Source organism: Vanacampus margaritifer, chromosome 17, assembly GCF_051991255.1.
Source record: "Vanacampus margaritifer isolate UIUO_Vmar chromosome 17, RoL_Vmar_1.0, whole genome shotgun sequence".
NCBI lineage: Eukaryota > Metazoa > Chordata > Actinopteri > Syngnathiformes > Syngnathidae > Vanacampus > Vanacampus margaritifer.
Window position 1 is genome coordinate 11,313,424 of NC_135448.1, and position 24,394 is coordinate 11,337,817.

A 24,394-nucleotide genomic window follows, 5' to 3' on the forward strand; every position below is an offset into this window, starting at 1 on the left:
GAAGAAGAAGAAGAAGAAAAAGGCTTGATTAATAACATGATCCGTCACCCCGACGATATGATGATTAATGCAGCAATTCATCGGCACGGCGATACAATAGGAAGAATGTAAAGGGAGATGAGGACGGACAAGAGTGAGAAATGATGAAACGGAGAGAGGAAATGAAGCAAAAGTGGCACAAAAGAATAATGTGAGCAGTCGGAATTGAGGAAGAAAGGGGAAAGATGGACGGGAAGGAGGAGGCACAAAGCGCAACAAAGCATTTTGCTGTACAGCAGCTCTGTTTCTTTGAGGTGTATCATAACGCTCGTTACATGAATTGATTTGACTTTCAACGGCTTTCATTAGTTTCCTTTCGCTGGAAAGAGTCCAAGTAGAGCTTCTAGAGCGTTTTCTTCATTTTTTTTTCTGATTATACCATTCTTACAACAGTGTGTGCATATTCAGCGTCGTGTTGTTCATCGGAGATGATGCAACACTTGCCGGCTAATTAGCCAGTCAGTGGACTTCAAAGCCCAAAGTGTCATTAGTCTTGTTTTTATACACAGTCGTGACTCATTGGAGAACGCAATTGCTGTGGAAATTGAATTGAATTGGTCGAGAAATGTGGACGAAGGATGTGAAGAGGTAAACGGTCTGCATTTATGTTTGTGAGAGATCCTAAGTGGAAATGTGGAATTAGCGCGAACTGCTAACATGCTCACAGCTGTAATGCTAAAGCTACTACATACTGAAAATTAGTATCCTGAGGATGGAAAATAACTTTATTTTGTGAAAATGCGGAATTTTAAAGAATCCAAAGATGTCCTGAATGGTTTCAAGTTGGAATAGTTCCAGTTGGTGACAAAATGTGGAAATCAGCTAGAATGTTGTTATGCTAACAGCAAATTAGGTATGCTAACGCATCTATAGTGACCTGAGAATAGAAAGTAATTACCCTGGATGCGAACATGTCTCAATTTTATTTTCATATGAAAATGTGGAATTCTGAACAAGTGGGGACTTTTTGGAATGTGAAGATGCTGTGAATGAGCCGAACATATTGTTGGTTGAATATTTTGCTGCTGGAATCATTTGAATGGTTTGAGAGATGAGGATGTTTTAGGCACACAGTAACCAATTTTTTTTGTATGTATTTAATTATTTATTTATTTATTTATTTATTAACCTGACTCTCCCTCCCTTTTCTGGTCATTATGGCCGCTTAAGTGTTTTCCTGTTGCGGAGAACCTCGCCGCAACATCCAGCGTGACGGAAAAGAGGGATGCTCTCGTCAGGGCATGTGTGTGTGTGTTTGAAAGATTTTGTGTGTGCGCGCACTGACCCACTTTGTCCGCCATGCAGCAACAGAGTGGGCTGTGCATTTTTTAATAGCAACAGTCTACTTTGCTCTACGTCTCTGTGCGTGCTTGCGAGTGTGTGAGCATGCAGAACCCAAACCTAATGTGTTCCCTCAAGAATTTCCATAAATAGTGGCCAGGAGTTAGTTACTCAAACAAAGGCGGGCTTGAGGCATTTTTTTTGGGAGGAAAAAAAAAAATGTAAGCAATATTGGAACTTGGAACTGATCTTGGAGGTCTGTCAGCATTGTGATTGAAAAAGCAATAATAGTATAAAAGTGTAATTTGCGTTCTTTAATTGTAGAATCCCCAAAAAAATCATCCGTTTTTGAAACAAAAGCTTTTTTTCTAAAAAAAGACGTTTTATTTATTTTATTTTTTTGTGTGTTTTTCTCAAAATAGAAAATTGTCATATTACTGGAATAAAATCGGACATTTTTTTGGACTCAGTCATCACATAATGAGAATATTTTGAGGAAAAAGTTTTTTTTTTTTTTTTTTGGAATCTTACAAGAATAAATTCATATAACGAAAAAGTTCAAATTTAACACAAAAAGTTGAAATTTTACAAAATGATAACCATTTTTTTACTTGATGGCAAAAAGATGTAAGGTTGTGTTGTGTGTTATTTAAAGCCATATTGCTTCATATTTTTAAAAACTCATAGTTTGTTTTTCTTTTTGTCATCTTACAATGAGGCTTTTTTTGTTGTTGCAAATACTCAAACTCTATAGAGGAAAAGACATTTCTTCAAGGGAAAAAAAATCCCCTAGGCGTTATTGTGACCATTTTTTGGCTTTTTGTTGGTTCTGACCAAGCCATTTCAAAATAAAATACTGCCCATGGGTTAAATGAATAAAACCATATCATTGGCTCAAAAAAACTGCAATTTTTAAAGCGTAAAGCCTTATTTCTCCAACAAGGAAAAATCGAATGTTCCGAAAAAAGTTGTTTTTGGTGTTTGTTTTTTTTTAAGTATTTTTTTTTAACGAAATTAAACAATTATAAAGACTTAAAAAAGGTAATTTTCTTAATAGAATAAAACCTTTTATTTATTTGAGTAAAATGAAAAAGTCATCCATTCATCGCTACTTGGTGTGATTTAATGTTAAGATTTCCTTAGCAGGTTTTGACTCGCGTTGGGGAACGTCCCTCCCATCCCCACGCCGCGTTGCCGTCCACACAATCCTTCGCCGCAGTAATGGCAAACATCATGTATATTCCATGAGGGATAAAAGCAGCTCCAATGAGTGCTGTGTGCGTGCCTATGAGTGTCTATGTGTAGACGTACACGTGCGTATTAGACACCAAATGGTCCTCCTTTAATAAACTGCTGTTCCGCTCTTGCTCACGCAAACGCGAGCACGATAAACAAGGCGATAGAAGCGAGGACGGAGTATCATTTCAAAGCCTTACATCATTCGTCTTTCTTGTCCAAGGTTTTTGTGCGCGTATGGTCGTAATCATACGCACGCTCGTCTTCATGCATACGTTTTTTTTTTTGACCTCTCACTGAACGTATGAAGGCTACAGCCGAACGCTCCCAAAAGTCAGACAAAAAAATATTTAGCTACGTTAGCATCGAAAAGGATTTTCATTCTACGGTCTTTTGCTTGATGCTACACTCTAAAAACAGTTTGGTCAAAAATAACCCAATTATGGGTCAAAAATGAAATTGGTCTTTCAGCGTAAAACAACTCGTAAATATTGGTCAGATGCTTTACTTGGGTCAAAAAAGTGGGTCATTTTGTATAAAACAGCCCATAAAGTTGGGTCAATTTGACCCATAAAGTGGATCGCTCCATTTCTTATCCATAATTAGGTTACTTTTGACCTAACTCTTTTTAGAGTGCACAGAAGAATATGCATTATTTTTTATAGATAAATACTGTCCATGCATCATAAAAAGGCTGAGTAATTTTACTGTATTCTAATTTAACATATTTTGTAACAAAAAGTCAAGTCATAGAAAAACAAGGTGAATTTTTTTTTTCAACAAAAATGAATCTTTTGGAGAAAAATGTCAATCGTACCTGTAAGGAATATTGCCGTATTTTTTGACACAACGTTTTAATCTAATGAGAAAAAAAGTTATCATTTGCCAGTTTTAATCATTTTTAACTCTTTGACTGCCAAAAACGTTAAATAACGTTTAGTAAAATCCTATGGAGGAGTGCCAAAGACGTTAAAAGACGTTTTTTTTCAAAACAGAGATGAAACTAACCATTTTCTATTGTTGATTACTGAAAAACGGAATACGGTAGAAACAAACTTTTTTTTCTGATGAAAGATGAGAGTCCAATCTTTCATTTGGTATTATGTCTGTTTCCATAGTCCAAACACATAATTTTCTGTGAACCTTGAAAGATCAGACAAAAATGCTTAAATCGGCTGGAACCCACGGCATCCCTTTTCTGAAAACGTCTGGCAGTCAAACAGTTAATATTTTTTCCAAGAAAAATGTATATTAATAGAACAAAGTCTGTCATAATTTTATGAAAATAGTTTAATGACAGGACTTTTTGGGGGTACGGTAAGAATATTTTTTTGAGGGAAAAAGTAATAATATTCTGAGAAGTTTTCCCAAAAAGGTAAATATTACAAAAATTATCGAGGAAAAAAGTGTCATTTTTTAGATTCAAAGCAGATAAAAGGTTAAAAAAAAATTCTATATACACTAAAATTTGTAGTTTTAATGTAACATAATGAGACTAAGTAAAGCGTAAAGATTATTTTGAGGATTATTATTATTATTTTTTAAACTTAACAAGTAGAGATTATCAGAGTATCAGTATCAAGGATGCCGATACCAGTCACTGATACTTCAAGTAAAAAATGAATAAATAAAAAGAAAAAAATCTGACATTGCATACGTTTTCCTACACTCAATATATCGGTGACTCATCATGTGCGTCAGAAAGATAAAAAGCTCAGAATTATCTTTCATTGTTTCAATTGAAATTATTTGCATCATGAGTACTACTGGTATCGGTGTCAGTGAGTACTCCAGTGAATACTTCTATTGGTATCCGTATAAAAAAGTGGTATCAAACTTGTGATTTTTTTTAATGTATTTATTTTTAAAACCGATACCAATACAAGTATGTACTGGAGTACTCACTGACACTGATACCTATAATACTCATGATACAAAAAAATTAATAAATAAAAAAATCTGAAATATTGTGAGAATAAAGAAAATATTCTGTAAATAAAAAAGTGAAAAAAAGTAATAGTATTACAAAAATAGAGTACCATAATACATTTTAGAGGGAAAGTGTTATGTTACTCGATGAAAGGTGTAATCTTATCCGAATGAAGTACTACGTACCGACAATGGTGCACGACAAATAAAGTTGTTTTGTTTTTTTCCCGCCTTTTTACTAACGTCACCCTTATTGATGCTCATGCGTGTATTTCAAAGCCAATTATCTCACACTAGGACAGTGTGTGTTGGTAGGTTTGCGCGCGTGTGTGTGTGTGTGATGCGTGTGCATGTGTGATGTGTGAGTAATGACACCCCCTTCTGAATTTTGCTGTCCAGCTAAATTACTCAACACTTTCTCATATCAGTCCTCCCGGGACGTCGGCAATACTGCCTCAAAGAGCCCGGCAAGCTTATTACAGCCGTGGCTTTATTGATCAACGCACACACACACACACTTGCACTTTGCTCCTTTGGAGATGTAACACCTGCACAGTGAGACACACCCACACACAACCATGAGAATGGCAATATGATTTTTTTGTGTGTCCATGCTACACACACACACACTGGGTCATTAAAGGCTCTCTTCGCAGTGTGTCCTGTAAGCAGTTTGGTTCCCCGGCGGGGCGCTAATATACTGCTGCGTTTCCATCGCATGTCGTGGCGTCAGCTTTTTTTGCGGCCGTTAAAGCCACAGTTCCACTTTGCCGGCGGGCCGCGGGACCGCTTGGCGGCGAGCTCGGGGAGTCGACCGCCGCCGCGCCACAGACGCATTTCGCCGTAAATTGGCTGCAGGGAGCGCTCGGGTTTACTTTGAGGCCTGTCGCTCTCGCTTTGCGGCGGAATGACTTTCAGGCGACGTGTTTGGAACCCGCTGAGGAGAAAATTATATGACAACAAAAAAGTTGTTATTTTGCAAGGAAATATCTCATGAGATTAACTCATTCACTGCCATTGACGGCTATAGACGTCAAAAATTTATTTCTATTTCTATTAGTTTAACTTTTTTTCCACTTTTGTTAACAAGAGTATGAAAACCTAGAAAAAAAATATTGTACATTTAGAACAGATATAAAATTTGTGATTTATTGTGAGTTAACTATTGAAGTCATGCGATTAATTACAATAAAAACATTTTTTTAACCATCTGACGTGGTTAAAAAAGACTTTATTTAAATTACGGGCGTCAGGCGATTACAATTTTTAATCGTAATTAATCGCATGACTTCCCTAGTTAACTCTTGATTAATTACAAATTTTATACCTGTTCTAAATGTACAATAAAGACAAGTCTAGGTTTTCATACACTTGTTAACAAAAGTGGAAAAAATGTTAAACTAATAGAAATGATCCAAATTAATTTTTGACATCTATAGCCGTCAATGGCAGTGAATGAGTTTAAAGATAGACTTTTCTTTCTAGAACAAAAGTCATAGTACTACTCTCTAAAATGTTAAACCAAACCATAATTTCATTTTAGCTTAATGCTAACAGATGACGCTTAGTTTGGGACCTTTTCTGCCTCCTCTTCTTACTATTATTTACATATAAGTTGAATGTGTTTGTCATAAAGCAAAAAATTATTGTCGTTATATTTAGACTTTTTGCTTGGGAAAAAACATTTTTCCCTCGGGATATTATGATTATTTAGGGAAAAAGAAAAAAAAGAAAAACTTAATTTTAGTCCTATTATCATTTTTTTCTTATTTAAAAAAAGAAAATACTATTTTTGTAACATTATAGAATACTCATGGCAAAAATAAAAAAATATATTTTAGTTATTTATGTCCAAAGTATTTTTTCCAAGATAAAATTTACAACAATATTCTTTATCTTTCGACTTGGTGAAGCAGCAAGTGGCTCACAACAATAGTAGAAAAGAAGCGAAACGTGCAAGCCAAGAAAAACTCAGAAGAGAAGAGGAACAAGGAAAAGTGTGTGTGTGTGTGCGCGCGCGTGTGTGTCTGAGTACAATTCATTACAGTGATATTGATCTGGTCAAAGTCTCTTTGCTCACTGCCGCTGCCTGCCACTGTCCTTCTGAGACCAGGATGACGATTTTGATTTATGATGACTCGGCAGGATTTTTTTTTATTTAGTTCATGTCCCGGGAGCGCAGGGAAGAAGCATGACATAGCATTTTGTTTTCAAGCTAATTAAAGCGGCGACACACCACGAACCGTGGATTACCAATGGACACAACCATCCCGAAAAAAAATGACTCAGTGGCACCCCCTTTGAATGTTTGGAAAATTGGCCCCTGCCAGCATCCCCTACAACAGCTGAACTGATTGACATGAAATTTAGTGGATTTGTCTATCATATCAGAACACATGAAAAAGTCTTAAGAACCCATGTCTGATATTGAACAGCAAGTCGGCCATTTTGGTTTGAGGCGGCCATTTTGGGGCAAACAGTGAATTGGTGCACATGAGCCTCCAAGGTGGGCAGAGTTTGGTCCTCATTTAGAGGATTTGGAAAAATTATATTTTTTGTGATTTTTCTTTTTAATTAATTTTTTAAAAACTTTTTGCTAGTGTTGTTGTTGTTGTTGCTGAAAATAGCCTCGTTTTTTTTCTTTTTTGTGGCGATCATTCAAGCTCACATGTTAAAATGAGAAGAAAAATACGAATTGAAGCAGGGTGAAAATTCCAGGTGTAGCAATAAACTAGGAATAGTTGTCGCTTGTCACGTTATAGGTGATGAGCTGAGCTGAGCTGAGCAGCGCATCCCTCACTCATTACGCAGACACGTCGCGTGTGTGTTAAGAAGATTTCAACATTCATGAATCACAGACGGGAGAAGAAGAAGCGTGATATGACCGCGTGCTCTAATGAAGACGTATGTCGCCAATAAACATCCGCCGCGTGTGCTTGTGCCGCGTGTAATCGAGTATTGTTGCTCTTGTGTGTATGCGGGCACATCGGAGCAGAACTTCATGCCTCCAATGCAGGCAGGACACACAGAAATAAAACACAAATAATGGAAAATGGGAATAATGCAGAGAGAGAGAATAAATCTTCCATTTATGTTGTAGAGCGACACCCCTGAAAGTGTTTGCGCGGGTATGTATGGGAACGCTTAGATGGCTAATGAGCATTCAAATGAAACTGTTAAGCGATCGAAAAAGGAAAAAGTTTCCCTAGGTTGACGTGGCTGCGCTCACATATGTGATATTGTTTTCAGAAAAGTGAATAGGCTGCTTAGTAAGGCGCTTTGGAGAACATATAGTGTAGATAAAGCACTAATATGTTTACCATTTACCGTTACAATAAAAACAAAAAAATTGCGCTATGGCGTGTTTTTTGGACAAAAAGTTCAATTAGCAACCCATTTGATTTGATTCAGGACTTGCTGCTTGAACTGTAAAGAAATAGCGAGTGCGGATTTTCGGTGTGAGTCTGAGCTCTAATATACCGGTATACCGTTTATATAAATATATAACTTTTGTTCTTAAAATAAATACATATATAGATCTACTTACAAAAAAAGTAGCGTAATTTTGAGAAAATGTCAAATTCGCGAGGGAAAAGTTTGATCTGTAATTAAAAAAAAAACTGAAATATATTTATTTTTTATACCCCAAAAAATGATGCTTTTCTAAAAAAAAAGGTTTTTAAAAAAAAGTATATTTCTTTTTTAAAGTTTTTGAGGAGTACGCAGTGGGGTTTTTTGTGTGGTTTTTTTTTTTTTAGGAAAATCTAGTTTTCTTTTGTTTTTTTTTCGAAAAATATTTCGGGGGGTAAAAAAGAAAAAAAAAATATATATATACATAATTTTTTGGGGGGGAAAATAGAGTATGTTTTTGAGAAAAAGTTTCACATTTTCCAGAGAGGGGGGAGTATTTTCAGAACATTTAAAAAATATATACTGTACATTATTTTCCAATTTTATATATATATATATATTTATTTTTTTAGGCAAATATAGTATGTTTTTTCACATTTTCCTACTATTTTCAGAATTTTATATATATATAAAATATATATATATACATTATTTTTCCCCAAAAAAATCTAGTTACATTTTTTATATATTTTTTGAATTTTGAGAAAAAAGTTGTGTAGTATATTTCCTTGAATTTTTTTTATATATGCAGTGAAAGAGTTTCTTATTCTAAGCATTTTAGATGAAATATTTACAATTCAGTTCCTCTGATGATTTTTTTGTCTATGGAATTGCATGGCTTGTCCATCATGCCCTTTTTCCCCTTGAACAACCACACGTTGCTTCAAAAGTAGCTCAAGTGGAACATCAAGTCCTTGAAAGTCACCGCAAAACTCCCCAAAGAATTCCCCCTCGCGCGATCGATGTCCCCCCCGTCCCCCTTCGGACGTCTCCACGCTGATGCCGTCCGACAGCCGGCGACGCACGATTAGGCGAAATAATACACGAGGCGTCGCGTCGGACAATATCGATTGCGCGGGACCGGTGTGCTGCTTCTCTAATGGAAGTCGGAACATGATCTCATAGCGGGAGATCGGCTTCGCTCAGGTGACTTCTACAGCCTTCGTGTGCACGCACACTCCAGTAATCCCTCCTCCATCTTACATTTTTAAACATACCTTTAAAATAATACAAACATATTTAGACACATCTTGAGAAGGGGCACTGTGCCCCATTTTGAACAGGAAGTCGGCCATTTTTGTTGGAAGCAGCCATTTTGGGTGATTTCTAGCCTCAACTGGAAGCAGAAATTCTATCGACAAAGATGCATGACTGTAAATTATCAATGTCTAATGTAGACAGAGAAGCACTAAACATTTTATTATGGATTAAAAAAAAAATTATTTGACTTTGGGTTCGAGGACAAAAGTTGCTCGGCTAAATGTACAAAACACAAGCCGACAACTGTGAAGACTCACATTCACACACGTACGTAGTATATAAAACGGAGGAGTCTTGGACATGCACAAAGCACAGAGCTTTTTAAAAAATGATTAGCTAAAGTTGTCCTGATGCTGATGGCCGACGTGCTAAAAGCAGAACGCAATACAACTTTAATAGGAGACACACACACACACACACGTACAGAGAGCCATTTTTCTTCACTCTCCTTCATAATGTCTGCCTTTTGTGTCTTTAGTCTTTGAATGTCTAATGCTGACACGCAGTCTGTTGCTCATAAAACACAACTACAACACCAGCAGTCTCAACCACTCAATGAAAGCTGTTTGTGCGGCCTACATACCGTGTGATTTGTTCATGCTAGTTTTTTTAGGGGTTGTGCCTGAGGGGATTCTAGCATAGCAAAAAAAAAAAAAAAGTCATACATTTTTAAGATTATTTTTAGGATTTAAAAACATTCAGGAAAAATACAGTATGTTTTTGAGAACAAGCTTCACATTTTCCTACTATTTTCAAAATTTTAAATTCTTATTTCCCCCCCAAAAAATCTATAGTTACATTTTTTATTTTGAGAAAAGTTGTATATTTCTAAAAATTAAATTTTGTCTGTTAGAATTTTTTAAAATAGTTTTTTATAGTGTTTGGAAAATTTATTTTTGAGGAAATTTTGAAGGAATAATTGGGAGTTTTGGGAGAATTTGCTGCAATATTTTTGTGAAAAAAGGCAGATATTTTCAAGAAAATATTATTTTTTAGTAAATAGTAATGTTTAAGATTTGTTTGTATGAAAAAAGGCGGCGGTTTTCATGCCCAAATATTTTTGAGGGGTTTTCTTTTCATCAAGAAAAAGTCAAGGAAAAAGTTGCATTGCGAGCAAAAGTGATTATGAGTGGCGGAAAAAGTTGTTCTCCACAAAAAGAAAAAATATATATAATTAGATTAAGAACATTTTCATACTTCAGAAAAAAATCTCATGTCATGAAAAATGTTATATTAGATATATAGATAGATATAGATATAGATGCTTTGTTTTATCAGTTTTTTTTTCATATATTTTTCAGGGACAAGGTTGAATATTTTTGACAAAAAGATGTCTTCCTTCAGCAAAGAGCTGAAAACATTTAAGCAAAAAAAAAATTGGAAACAAAAATAAAATATTTTTGAGAATTTTTATTTATTTTTCTTTTTTCTTTGCATGTTTAAAAGGATTTTTAAATACATGTACTTGAGGAAATAAAAGATTGAGAAAAGGTTGGATTTTTTTTTAAAGAGTAAGATGCAGTAAGTTAAATATTTCCAACGCCTTTTGCACCTTTTTCTGCCTGTATCTCATAAACCATCAACATGAACAGTCTGCCATTGAATTCCAACTCCAGTATGTGTGCAGCTTACATATGGTGTGATTTGTTCATATTAAGCCAAACAGACTTTTTTTTTTTATTATTATGTGTAGTGCCTGAGGGCGTTGTACTGTAGCGGCGCAATAAAAGACACATTAGAGCAAAAGAGAGATTACAGTGGGGGGGGAAAAAAAATACAAGGCATAAAGGCTATTTTTTCCCGCCATCACGGGGATAGAAACAATAAATGTTTTTATACGTGGGCGTGAGAAGTAAGCAGAGGAGACGTTCACAGCAGGCGACTGCTCCTGGAAAGAGGAGAGTTTGGATAGGGCTGAGGCAAGGAATGCAGGGTACAATGTCTTGTGATAAGCATGACGAGAGCATGGTGGATGTGAATGAACGAATTGTTGTAGAAATCAATTCATTGAATGCATCATTCTTCTTAATCATATGTGTGTACCCTCCAAATTCTGCCTAGCAACAAGTGTTTGTGCAGCTCTGAGCAATTCAATGGCTCTATTTAATTGCGCCATTTCCAGATAAATAATATAGAGCGTGTGTTGTATCTGCCAGTAACACAGTCAGCGATGTCTTTTGTAGTTGGGTCGCCCCATTTTCTTCCATGTAAAGAGACCACTGAGGAACAACCCGAGGGGGAAGGGCGTGCTTCCTTGTTCCTTCCCCTGGAAAAAAGTCTTCCCCATTGGGGCGTGCGCTGCGAGCGCGCCCCCTGACAAAGCAGGAGGTCAAAGCGCTGTCACTCACGTTGATGTAAAAGGAGAGCGGAATAAGCAAAGAAGTGCTTGCAGGGAATCCAAATGAAAGCGCAATAAGACACACTGTCAAGTCGGCCTCGCGTGTGTCTTACCTGCTAATTGAAATGCGATGAGGCGTGAAACAACCCTTTAAAGCCTTATGTGCTGCGTGTGTGCGTGCGCAATGCACATCGATGCAGGTTTTGGCGCGAGGTGCGCCGCACCTGTTTGCACGCCAACGAGCAACGAATGCTAGCAGTTTGGTGGGCGTGGTTTCGGCGTATCAGCCTCCTGATGAATAAGCATTTTGGAGCGGCTGACGAGTACGGCAATGTCTGACGGACGGACGGAACATGAAAGTCGTAATCAGAAGAATCGGGTCGAAGCATTCTGTGAGTAATTGATCGAAGCGTTATATTACAAGAAAGGCGGAGACTTTTTTTTTTTCTAACAAAGTAAAAAAAGGAGGTGATTTATTTATTAATGTATTTATTTTTTCCCATTGAAAGTCAAAAGAAGCGTGAATTAAAAACATTTTTTTTAAATTCATACAAAAAAATAAAAATAAATTCATGTTAAAAAAAGATTTTATTATAAAAAGTAAAAAAAATAAAAAAATCTTTGACTTTTTTCTCGTAACCTAATTTTAATATTTTACTTAATATTTAACTCTCACAACACGGTGACTTTTTTACTCAAAATGCAACTTTTTTGTCATTATGACTTTGTCGTGAATTAGGTTTTTCCTCACTTCATATAATGCCCATCCATCCATCCATCCATTTTCTTGGCCGCTTTTCCTCACTAGGGTCGCGGGGGTGCTGGAGCCTATCCCAGCTGGCTTCGGGCAGTAGGCAGGGTACACCCTGAACTGGTTGCCAGCCAATCGCAGGGCACACAGAGACGAACAACCACACTCACATTCACACCTAGGGACAATTTGGAGTGTTCAATTAACCTGCCATGCATGTTTTTGGAATGTGGGAGGAAACCGGAGTACCCGGTGAAAACCCACGCAAGCACGGGGAGAACATGCAAACTCCACCCAGGAAGGCCGAAGCCCGGACTCGATCTCACGTCCTCTGCACTGGGAGGCGGACGTGCTAAACTTCATATAATGACTTTCAGAAATTGCCACAATATTGTCACAATGTTGCTTATTTTGTAAGATTGCAACATTTTTCTTATAATATTCGGATTTTTGTTGTAATGTCCTGATTTTTTTTCTTTTCTTTTTTTTTTATCCGAGAAAAATGAGTTTATTATTGTAGCATCGAAGTTTTTTCAAAAAAAAATTTTTATATTACTATTTCATCATAAATTACATTTTTTCCCAACTTTTTTTAAAAGTAATATTATGATTTAAAACTTTTTTTTTCACAATGTTGCGACTTTTCTCGTAGTTATCACGACTTTCTTTCTAAACATTTTTTGGGAACGTACACTGCAAGTTCTTCTCTTATTACGACTTTCTCATGATGTACGACTTTTTTTTTCTCGTATACTAACTTTATTGTGATGATGATTTTACTCTAGCTGAGGCAATGGAATCTTCCCGCTTGTTTTCTGTTATCCTGGTTTTCAAAATAAAAGCGTGTACTTTCTCTTACTGTATGTACTTTGAAAGCTTCGACTTTGCTCGCCGCGACATGAATGATTTAAGTGGCGAGCGCACGGGGGAGCGTGTATGAACAATTTAAAGCCATCGCCTGCGCCGGGCTTGAAAGGTCAAGTGTCGTGGGAAAACTGGAATTAGCATATTTAAATGCTTCTGGGCAATAAATAAAATATATTTCTCGTCTTCTTTTCGTCGTCGTCCTTCTCCAATGAAGTCATTCAATGCATAAGTAAAATAAGGGAAAGTTTGGTGTCACGGTGGCTCAGGTTGATTTAGTTGATGTTTACGGGCTTCTCTGATTCAAAACTTTTTTCTCATAACATTTCAATTTGTTTGTTGTGATATTGACTTAATTCCTATAATATTGCTACTATTTTTCATTCCATAATTTGCAATTTATTCTCAGAAAATTATTTTTTTTTCTTGTAAATTCTGATGTTATTTTCTCAAAAATTATGCTTTTTTTCTCATATTTTTTACACTACAATCTGAATGTTTATCCCATAACATAACTTTTTCTTTTAACGTTATGATCTTTCTCTCATAATGTTATGAGTTTATTTGACAATTTTCCAGTAAGTTTTACCTTTAGGGCTCAGACTTTTTTCTCGTAGCCTTGCAACTTCTTAATATTTCAACTTTCCTGTCATAATAATTTTTTTTATATATTATTATAAAATAATAATATAATAATTTAATTATATTTTTATAATATAATATATATATATATATATATATATATATATATATATATATATATATATATATATATATATATATATATATATATATATATATATATATATATTTATTTTATATATTTTTTCTGAGTTCATGAGAAAGTCTTAATGTATAAAAAATATTTCAGTTTAATAGGAATTGTAACGTTGTGAAAATAAGGTCGCAATGGTCTTCAGTAATGTTTTATCGGGGGAAAAAATATTCTAAGAAAAGTTGAAATATTAGAAAAATGGCGCAAAGTAACAAGCAATGATAATAGTATGAGAAAAGTTTACTTTTCCATATATTATGATCATGTTATTATTTTCATTCTTGTAACAAAACTAACATTATGACTTTTTTCTTGTAATATTATAAATTTATTCTTGTAATATCGCCATATTTTTTTATTATGAAATTATATATTTTTTCTCGTAACATTATTATTTTATTTGCGCTATTATAACTATTGTGATAATATTGCCCCAATTTTTTTTTATTCTTTTGGAATTTTCAAAATTTACCATCATAACATTAATGACTTTATCTCACACTATTCCAACTTTTTTGTTCTCGTATTGAGACTAATTTACTAATTCCCCATAAAATTTGTTTTCTTAAGGTATAACTCTGTGTTTTGCTCTTTCAATGTTTATAATTTCCTAAATAAATTAAGAAGACATTTAGAGGTTCCATTCTTTGTAATAATACTAATAATATGGGACATAAATGGCTCACAAATTCATTGAAGTGAGTCAATGAAAAGGTAATAAGCAGTTTTCTGTTGAAACTATTTTTTATTCTTAATAAGGAAGTGAAAGGGGGAAAAAAATGCCCAGTGTTGTTTTTGTGCTTTACATTGGAGGTCCCGAATAAAACGCAGAGGAAGAAATCGGAAGCTCTGGAAAAAAAAATCATCATCATCATCCTCTTCATTATCACACTATACAGTACAGATCTATAGAAATAATCCATCAGTCCATTCAGTGCTTATTTACAAGGCTTGAAAATATCGAATATCTAGAAAAGGACGCGTCGTAAAGTTCATTATTGTGACGCAATCATCGCTTCTAGTAGAAAAATGAGACTGCGGTTCTTCTTTCTACAAACAAGGCGTCGTCTACCTGAATCTCTAAATTCTTTTGTTGTGCTACTCACGTTGGGAAAAAAAGAAAGAACAAAAAAAAAAAACTTTCAAGAAGTTACAATTGGTAAGAGGAACAAGAAGTGCTTTTCATATAAGAATAGATCAACTAACTCGTGGCTATAGTCGGCTACAGTAGTGTCGTCTAAAAGTGGTTAGTCGGCGTTTTTCTGGTGCTGAAACATTGACTGCCAAAGACGTGATTTGCCGCCCTTTAAATTAAAAAATGGCTTCATTTACTTTTTTTGTTCTTTTTGTTTGCAGTTTGGGCAAAATGTTAATGAATTACAACTTTTTTGTGTTAATTATGACAAATTGTGACTACGAATTTTAGCTCAAGTTACACCATTTTCTTATCATACTGCCTCTGTCATAACTTTTTTGTGTGTGTCAATTACAGATTTTTTTCTTGTAAAATTGGAAGTAATTTTTTCTGAACTTTTTTGTAACATTACAACGGATTTTGCGTTACTTGTCATAACTTTAAGACTTTTTTCTCATAATATTATGACATTGTTGTCAATTATTTTTTAAATTTTGCGACTTTGTTATAACATTCTAACTTTTTTTCTCGTAATATTCTGATTTAACTGTTATAGTTTTATTACTGTACCATAACATTACTTTTTTCCTTGTAAATCTTTTCATAATATTACTTTTTTTTTTTTTACTTTTTAATCCTCGTGCCTTCATCAATTACAACTTTTTTATGATAACAAAACAACGTTTTCCTCATCAAATTGCAACTTGAATTTTACAGGAAATTTAGTTTTTTATGTTTTTATGACACTAATAAGATCAGTCCATGTTCCAGCAGCAGATGCCGAACTTTAGTACCCTCTACGTTCTTCTACATATACTTTTAGGATAATACAAGGCAGGCAGTGCATAAAAAGCATGTACAAAAAAAAGGAAAAAGCCCTCCTTTTCCATAACTGTCATGCATATCGTGTCCCCGATTAATCGCCTCAGCGGAAAAGGCCTCCAAAGGATCACAGCAGTGTGTGTGAGTGTGAGAGAGAGACCACATAATGCACATATATAGATATATATATACTGTATATATAGCCTCCATGGTTGGCAAACTCCCTGATATTTCATCATGTATCATCAATACATAAACAATAACAGAAAAAACAGTTGATATGAAAAAAAGAATTATTGCTTGATCAGATATGAAAAAAATTGCTCTTTTTTTGGCAACTAATCCAAAAAGATTCAGAAATTGGCATAGTTTTTCATTGCTAGGCTGTTGTCACCTATTTTTTTTGCATGCAGTTTATCATTAAAATGGCACAAAAAAAAAAAATAAAAAAAAAAAAGGCTAAATAAATTAGAAAGTGTCAAATGCTTTGGCATATTCCAAACAGAAGGTGAAATAAAGTGCAAATAAATAGCATTTAAATTATCAATAAATTAATAAATAGCAATAAACAGTAGCGGAGAATACTGTGTGATGGCATGAAAACCGTTTTGACATTAGTTCCCTTGTAAGTACGGCCTTGGCATTTTTGAATGTCTCAATTAATACTGGCAGCTAAAAGATACTGTTAACAAGCTAAACATTGGATGTTCTTCAATAGGAGATGTGAATGTTACAATAAAAATGGGCCTGTTTTGGGTCCCGAGCCACAGTTTGGAAACCCCTCCTTTAAAAAATAAAATAAAATAAATACCCTGGTGCATTTTGTTGCTGTCCGCTTCACTGACTCGTACTCGGATACAACGTGAACCGAACACAGACGCTCTGGCTTTTCCGATACTGTTGTGCTTGCTTGTGCTATTACGCTAATGGGTTGTGATGAGCTCGATGTGCTGTGCTTTGTTTGTCCGTCTTTGCAGCTTCTCGTGGGCTATTTTTCGACGGGTGTGAATTACCCCCGGTTGGTTTGTGTATTTATATTGTTCAAGATGGGTTTTAATGATGTCTCACTGGTGAGACGAGCTACAGTGTCCATGCTTGTGTGTCACTGTGGACTTTTTTTTTTCTTTTACTATGTGGATTATTTGTAGTTGTTTTGTTTATTTCTATTGCGTATTGTGGGGGTTATCATAAATAACTGACAAGAGGAGCAGTGGTGCATTTGACCAATCGTGGCCAAGCAGACTTTTTCTGATTTAGTAGATTATTTTAAGCCATTTTAGTTCATTCTATTGTGCAACATGTCCAGTTTTTTATTATCATAATTTTTTTACTGTGCGAATTATTTCTAGTTATTTTGTGTAGTTCTATCAGGGAAAGGGGCTGTGATCATAAATGATTGCCGAGAAGAATGATGGCATTGTTTTATTGATGATTTATTTTTACCATGTGGATTATTGCGAGTTCTGTTTATTTCTGTTGTGCATGGTGGTGGTTATCATCAATAACTAGAAAGAGGAAAATGAGCAAACAGACACTGCGCATGTGAGCGTCTGGAACTGACTAGACTTTGTAGATTATTTTGAGTTGTTGTATTTATTTCTATTCTGCAAAGTGACCAATTATCTTGAGCAAAGGTATGTACATTTTGCTTGTACCTGTGCCATGGATTTTATTTTAATTTTTTTTTACTCTGTGTATTATTTCTAGTCATTTAATTCTGCTGGGCAAAATGTGTTATGAATTCCTAGTGAGATAAATGATAGCATTGATTATAAGAGCATGTAGCCATGCGTGACCAAGTGTACTTTTTTGACTTTGTGGATTCTTTCTAGTTGTTATATTTATTTCTACTGTGCAAGGTACCAGATATAGAGCAGTGGTGGGTGGTCAGGGTTCGTAAGGCCTAAGCACCGGCCTACATTTAAACCTACATTCTAATATTTGTTTCATAAAATTGTGTTAATTTATGCTTACTGCTTGTCCAATCAGATTTCAGCCTGTGTGTTGCCGCGTCCATTTTAAATCTGCCCAACTGCCATTAGAATCAGTAGTGCTGGTTGATGTACCTTATGCTACATTAGCAATGTGTGACTGTTTCTTTAACCAATCGGATTTCAAATTCATCCTCACAGGGCCAGAGTGCTGTCCCTCGATGATGTCAGCATTTTCCCATCCTCTGATTGGTTGGTCAGAACAAGCCAAGTTTGACTAGCAAAACACATCTGAGGTGATCGGCATTGATACAGTTAATGATTGGCTTCTCTGGTGATTAATATGTTTTCTGTCTAGATTTTTTTTTTGTTACTAGTATGTGCTCTTATATTGCCTTTTTGTGTAGTATTGATGTTTTTTCTAACTGTAGTGGTGGTGTTAAGAGGTGAATTAGATCGGGTAAGTCCCAAACATCTGGCCCGCCACCGCCTTACAGTAACCGCCGAACCGAACCACACAGTCCGAGCCCTCGCCAGTGTCAAGTGGGCCCGAGCACGGTCGGAAGATGAGTCCACGCCGGGACGCATCCGGGTGGCCAAAAGGTTGAGGCGTCAGTCCCCGAGCGAGCCCATGGGCGAGAAGGCCCCCTTGAAGCAGGCCGACTCGTAGTGCTTGTTCAGGTAGCTCTTGAGCGCGAAGGTCTTGTCGCAGCGCTTGCATTTGTAGTGCTTGAACGCCGAGTGCGTCTGCATGTGCGCGCGCAGGTTGGAGCGGTCGGCGAAGGCCTTGCCGCAGTGCGCGCAGCCGAAGGGCTTCTCGCCCGTGTGCGAGCGCATGTGACCCTGCAGCAGCCACGGGCGGCTGAAGGCCTTGCCGCACACGTCGCACTTGTGCTTGAGGTCGTGGGTCAGCAGGTGCATGGCCATGGCGGGCATGGACACGTACACCTTGTCGCACGTCGGGCACTTCTTGGCCATCTTGCTGTCCATGCTGCGGTGCGTCTGCTTGTGGCGGCTCAGGTTGGACGACGTGGCGTACGTCTTGCCGCACTCGCCGCACGAGTGCCTCTGCGGGGCTCCGGGCCGGCCCGCGCCATCTCCGGCCGCCGCCTCCCCGGCCGCCTTCCGTCTCGACCGGCCGTCGACGATGAAGAAGGCGTCCACCGAGTAGGCCTCGCCGTTGATATAGCCGCTGGCCGCCGACGACACCTCCGAGCGGGGGCTGTCCGGCTGGTCCGAGTCGCCGTTGATGTCGGCGTGGAGGCCGCCCACGAAGCCGCCGTCGATGCGGCTGTAGATGATGGACGGGCGGGGAGGGGAGGAGGGCGCTTTGGCGATGGGGGGCAAGTCGCTGCGCGCCGGGTCGTCGTACGGGGACGGGCTCAGATAATCCCGCTCGTAACCTGAGGAGACACGGGAAGTGATCGGTGAGGAAATGAGACGCTGACTGATTTGGAACTCGTGACGCCGGAGTTATTTATAAACCCTGCTACAGGCTAATGCATTATACAATGACTGGACATTTTATTAGGTACACCTGCACATTCTAACTTCAAATCCAATCCAAGTTGTTTTCCAATTTTCCATAACAAAAAAACAACTTTCTCACTTGCAGGTATCTAAATAGGAGTTAGTTCTACCATCACTAATACGCAATTAAACTTTACTAGTAAACTACTGTGTTGCACTAGTAAGCATATTTCTTGCACTAGTAACCAGGATCTTACTTGTAGCACCAAAATACAAACTGGTATCATTTTGCCTCACTAATAATGTCGTTGTTCTACTAGTATGCCAAACATGTCCTACTAGTGTACAAAAATGTCATACAGAAAAATTTCTAGTAAGACACAGCCATTCCACTAATGTTTACTAGTGCAGACTTACTGCATACTAGTATGTGGACCTTCAAGGATATCCATCTTGAGGTCTCCAAATACTAGTACGCTCTTTTCCCGCTCTTGTAGGACAACTCTGACAAATACATACTGTATTACTAGTAAAGCAAAACTGTGCACTAGTTGTTATCTATACGCGACTGGGACTATATGTTAACTAGTAGAATTTAATTTAATTTTATTATTTTTAAATTTTCTTTTATTTTTTTCATTTATTTTTTTCCTGGAGAGCTCAGTTAATTCGGTAATTTTGTCATCATCATTGCTCTCTTTTTCTTTCTTTTCTTTCTTTATTTTTTTTAATTAATTTTTATTTTGTATGTGGGTGTGTATTCTAGTAGAATTTTATAATCTCACTAGTAGCTCACAGTTGTCAATTAATGCACAGTTTTGCGCAACATGTACAGTAGTCGTCCTACTAGTTTGCCAAATTGTTCTACTAGTGTGTGATACATTCCTACAAGTTGGGCCTAGCAGTGTTGCTTGTGCTAGTAGTTTACAAGTAAATCTTAATTGTGTACTAGTAGGCCAAAAGTGGTAGTGGAAATAAACATGTACTAATAACGTTTTACTACTTGAAATTGAGGACAGACAAACTAGATAGGACCTTAACCTGGATATTGAATAAATGCTGAAAAGGTTTGAAATCTTGCCATGCTCAAATTATTTTCACTTTGAATTTGCGACACACGCGCGCGCACACACACTGAGTGAGCCAGCGAGCCGGCTCAGCAGGATGCAGGCGCAAATCAATATAGCTGCTCCATTTCAATTAGCGCACTCCAAGATACTTGTGCTGGTAATATCATTTCACCGGTCACTTCTGAGAAAAGCATCCATGTCGGTAATAGCAACCGGGGGGGGGGGGGGGGTGCTTGAGGATGAGAAAAAGGAGAGATGGGGGAGGTCAAGTTGCTTGTTTACATGCTAACCGGACGTTTTGGGAGAGGGAAGACGCGGGCAAACAAGATGGGAGTCTTGACGTCATGAGTCATGAATATTCGATAATTGCACTCTTGACTGCGAATGTGTGTGCGTATTTTATAGAGCATGAGTAAAGTTTTGCAAAGATGACCAAGTGTTCATTTCAGCGCGCAGGAAACTTGACACATAGCTCTGGAGTGTGTGCACTGAATTCATTGGAAAATACGACACAAGAATGCAGCAAATGTTTATTATTGTTTTAGCAGCGAAATGTTTTTGTTACACTTCTTCTAGCTACAGACAAAACTAAATAAAACAAGTTCATTTTTTGTGATCATCTAGCAAACATTTTGGCAGTTATTGAGTGAAAGACAGCAGTCTTAATCTCAGAATAGTTTTTTGGGTCATCAAACTTAATCACCATGCTAATACGTTAGCAATCGGACAACATCACTAGATCAACTTAAAATGGCCTCTTTATAACAAAATGGCTGACTTCCTGTGTCTTTTCCGGATTGGCTTCTTGAGACTTTTTTGTGCATCTATTCATGCTAGACGTGGCTTTTAAATTTCATGTTGCTAAGTGAAGCCGGTTTCTGGGGCCGAATTTTTCAAATTTTTACTGCAAATCATTCAAATTTTGCGACATGTTCCTTCACCAAAGCATGACAGAAATCACAATCATAACAACTTGGCCCATCTGTCTGGAAAAGAAGGCTCAAATATGGTAGCAAAATTTTGACGGACCCTTAGAAATAGCTCAAATGGCCACTTCCAACCAAAATGGCTGACTTCCTGTCTTTTCAGGCATAGCTTCTTGTCACTTCTTGACACTTTTTTTTTTGCTTGTCTAGTCATAAAAGATGTGACTATTACATTTCATGTTGACAAGTCAAACTGTTTTCAAGAGCTGAAAAAAAAAAACACAGCATAAAAATGTCCAACGGTTGAGAGTGATGCTTGCAACCTGATGCACACTTGTGTGCTTTTGCCTCCATGTAGGTCGCAAAGTGCTTCCTGTGTGTATGCGTGTGTGAGAAATGCTGTGCACTCAAGCGTGTAAGCTGCCTGGAAAATATGCCAACTTGACAGAAACACAGCAGCAGTGTCTGTGTGTGCGCTTTTTTTTTGGTGTGTGTATGTGCGCGTGTGCGCGCAACAAGCGACACTTGCCCGAGTCAAAGTGGTGTTATATTTATAACGTGGGAGCCACAGCATGCCTACCTCCATGTTTGCTTCTTTTTTTTTCCTGTCATCACAAGTGACAGTTATTCATTTGGCCACAAGGGGGCAGAAACGTTCCAAAGCATGGTGATGAACAGCTCCAGAGTAACATTACACTCTAAAAACAGTTGAGTCAAAACAAACCCAATTATGGATAAAAAAAAAAAATGGACCGATCCACTTTAAGGGTCAATTTGACCCAATTTTATGGGTTGTTTTATACAAAATGACCCAATTTATTGACCCAAGTAAAGGATCTGACCAATATTTATGAGTTGTTTTACACTAAAAGACCCATTTCTTGACTCAAAATTGGGTCAAACTGACCCAAGTAGAGGATCGGTCCATTTTTTACCCATAGTTGGGTTATTTTTGACCCAACTGTTTTTAGAGTGTACAATGATTAGACCCCTGTTTATCCCGGAAGTTCATTTGTAATATAGAGAGACCATATTGAAAACTTCTTCTTCTTTTTTTAACCCTTCCCATTGCTAAGTTAAAAATCACATAAAAAGTGATGGCAGAAATTCACTTTTTTTTTTTTTTAGGCATAACCAGTCACCACTAGGTGGCACTGTGACTAAATGAGAGAATGAAATGAAAGACGGCTTTGATTAAGATCGTCCCTTGTGGAGCTGAATTACTAGTTTGATATTTAGATAAAAATAAAAATAAATCAGTCGCAAACGCCGGTTTCACCGAGCAACATTAAATTTAATAGCCATGTCTATCATTTTAGAAGAAATTCGGGACGCTAATTAGTGAACCACCAGGCTTCCTGTTTTCGATTTGTCTCCCTCTGTTGGTCATTGTTATTTTTTGTCTTTCTTGGACAAGTGTTTTTATATTCTTGGCCAATAATTCTGATTCAAATTTTGATTAACAGACCCACAGCTGGCCTTTTGATTTGAAGTGGACATTTTTTGGCCATCTTCCTGTGTCTTTGGTGGCATGGCTTCTTTTTTGTGCATCTACTCATGATGCAACACTGCTAGTAAATTTCAAATTCCCAAATAAAACTGGCTTTTGAATGTTGATTTAAAAAAAAAAAAAAATTACACGATGTTTAACATTATTCTCCATAGTGTTGAGAGTTAGACTTTGTGTATACTGCATTCCATGCATCTCCTTTGTACAATCTCTCCACTGCCACAAGATTGTATTGCTTCCTTGCTTTCTCACCGTTACCTGAGTTTGACCCCCTTCCGAGGCAGTTATGACTAATGCTGCTATCTGGGGATTAAAATAATGTGTCGGAATGGTGTGTGCGTGTGCGTGTGCGTGTGCGTGTGCGTGTGTGTGTGTGCGCGACTCACCTTTATGATGATGGAATCGCAGGCTCAGTTCCCCCCGTCGACCGTGACAGTAGGAGCTCTCCAGCTCAGCAGCTGAAATGTCATCCAGCTTGACTTTCTTCACCAGGAAAGAGCGAGGCATGATGGCAGTCACACACGCGCGCGCGCGCGCACGCACACACACTCCCACTTCAACACTTTATGAAAAGTTATTTAAAAAGTTTCTTCCCTCGGAAAACTGTGGCATGGACATTCCAAGTTTGTAGTTTTAAAAAAGAAAAAAAGAAAAAGGTCCCGGTTTGTGTTACTGTGATTGAAATTCCTCTCCCCTGTCGGGTCCTTCAGAACCGGTCAGCTCCCTGAAGCGAGCCAGTTGTCGTCGCTGTCCCTTCAGCACCACACAAGTCAGGCACATTCCAGTATACTAATAATCGTTTGTGTCTTTTTACCCTGAAGAGTGCAAAGTTCACCAACGTCCGAAACGCATCCCGAAACGTCCTTGCGTCATATTAGCTCCTCTTAAGCGCATCTTTGCTCCCATAAAAACGCTTCGCACGCGCACACGTTCCTCACGCTCTTCCTCCTCCTCCTCCTCCTCTTCTTCATCTGCCTCGGCTTCTGCTCAGAGTGCGTGAAGCTGCAGTGGCTCTCTGGTGCACAAGACCAGCTGTTGCCCTTATATAGAGGAGAGAGATGGCGATGGGGGAGGGGGGCGGGGGAGGGGGGGTAGAGAGAGAGAGAGGGAGAGAGTATCAGGCCCAATGGGAGCAGCGTGGAGGGATTTAATGAGCTACTTTGAAAGCGCTCGGTGGCTCGGCGCTGATTTATAAGGCAGTTAAAGGGGAGCAAAAGGGGGCTTTGCAAAAAGTGGAAACTGTGATGAAAGACGAAAAAAAAAAAGGGCCACACTGAAAATCAAACAAATTTAAAATAAGTGATGAGTAAATGTGTGACAGCTGTTTTATGGCCGCACTGAAAAAATCCTAAATAGATATGACAAATAAAGTGAACTGACACAAATAAACAAATTCCCTTTTAAAAAAAAAAAAAAAAGCGTGAATTGAATGTTGCTCAGTGCAGGCACACGCAGGAGTGATGCATTGTTTTGGATGTTTACACTCAAAGTGACTTCTCCCTGCAGCTAGGACACACACACACACACACACATCCCTACCCCCCTCATTCATGCTGATGCAGAGAGGCGGGATGACGGCGCGTGATGTAATCTGGTGACGCGTATGCTTTATGTAAGATCTTTTCACTGAAGTTGGAACTTTTTTT

At 37.5% G+C, this 24,394-nt stretch overlaps 2 protein-coding genes across 4 annotated transcripts in view; one reads left to right on the top strand and one right to left on the bottom strand.

Annotated features, from left to right (window-relative positions):
• The first annotated feature begins 394 nt into the window (after nt 1–394).
• dus3l (dihydrouridine synthase 3-like (S. cerevisiae)) overlaps nt 395–24,394 on the top strand; it is a 52,702-nt gene continuing 28,702 nt past the window's right edge. For 2 of the 3 annotated variants that reach the window (XM_077548585.1, XM_077548587.1), the window contains exon 1: nt 396–627. The gene's annotated coding sequence lies outside the window, so the exon portion shown is untranslated. Of the gene's footprint in view, nt 628–24,394 lie in introns of all 3 variants that reach the window. The other variant, XM_077548588.1, reaches the window with a different exon arrangement.
• LOC144037799 (transcriptional repressor scratch 1-like) lies at nt 14,616–23,751 on the bottom strand. The gene is made up of 2 exons (XM_077549585.1): nt 23,135–23,751; nt 14,616–19,175 (listed from the first exon to the last, which is right to left on the bottom strand). Exons 1-2 carry the CDS (start codon nt 23,253–23,255, stop codon nt 18,385–18,387), a joined length of 912 nt encoding a protein of 303 aa, XP_077405711.1. The 5' UTR covers nt 23,256–23,751; the 3' UTR covers nt 14,616–18,384.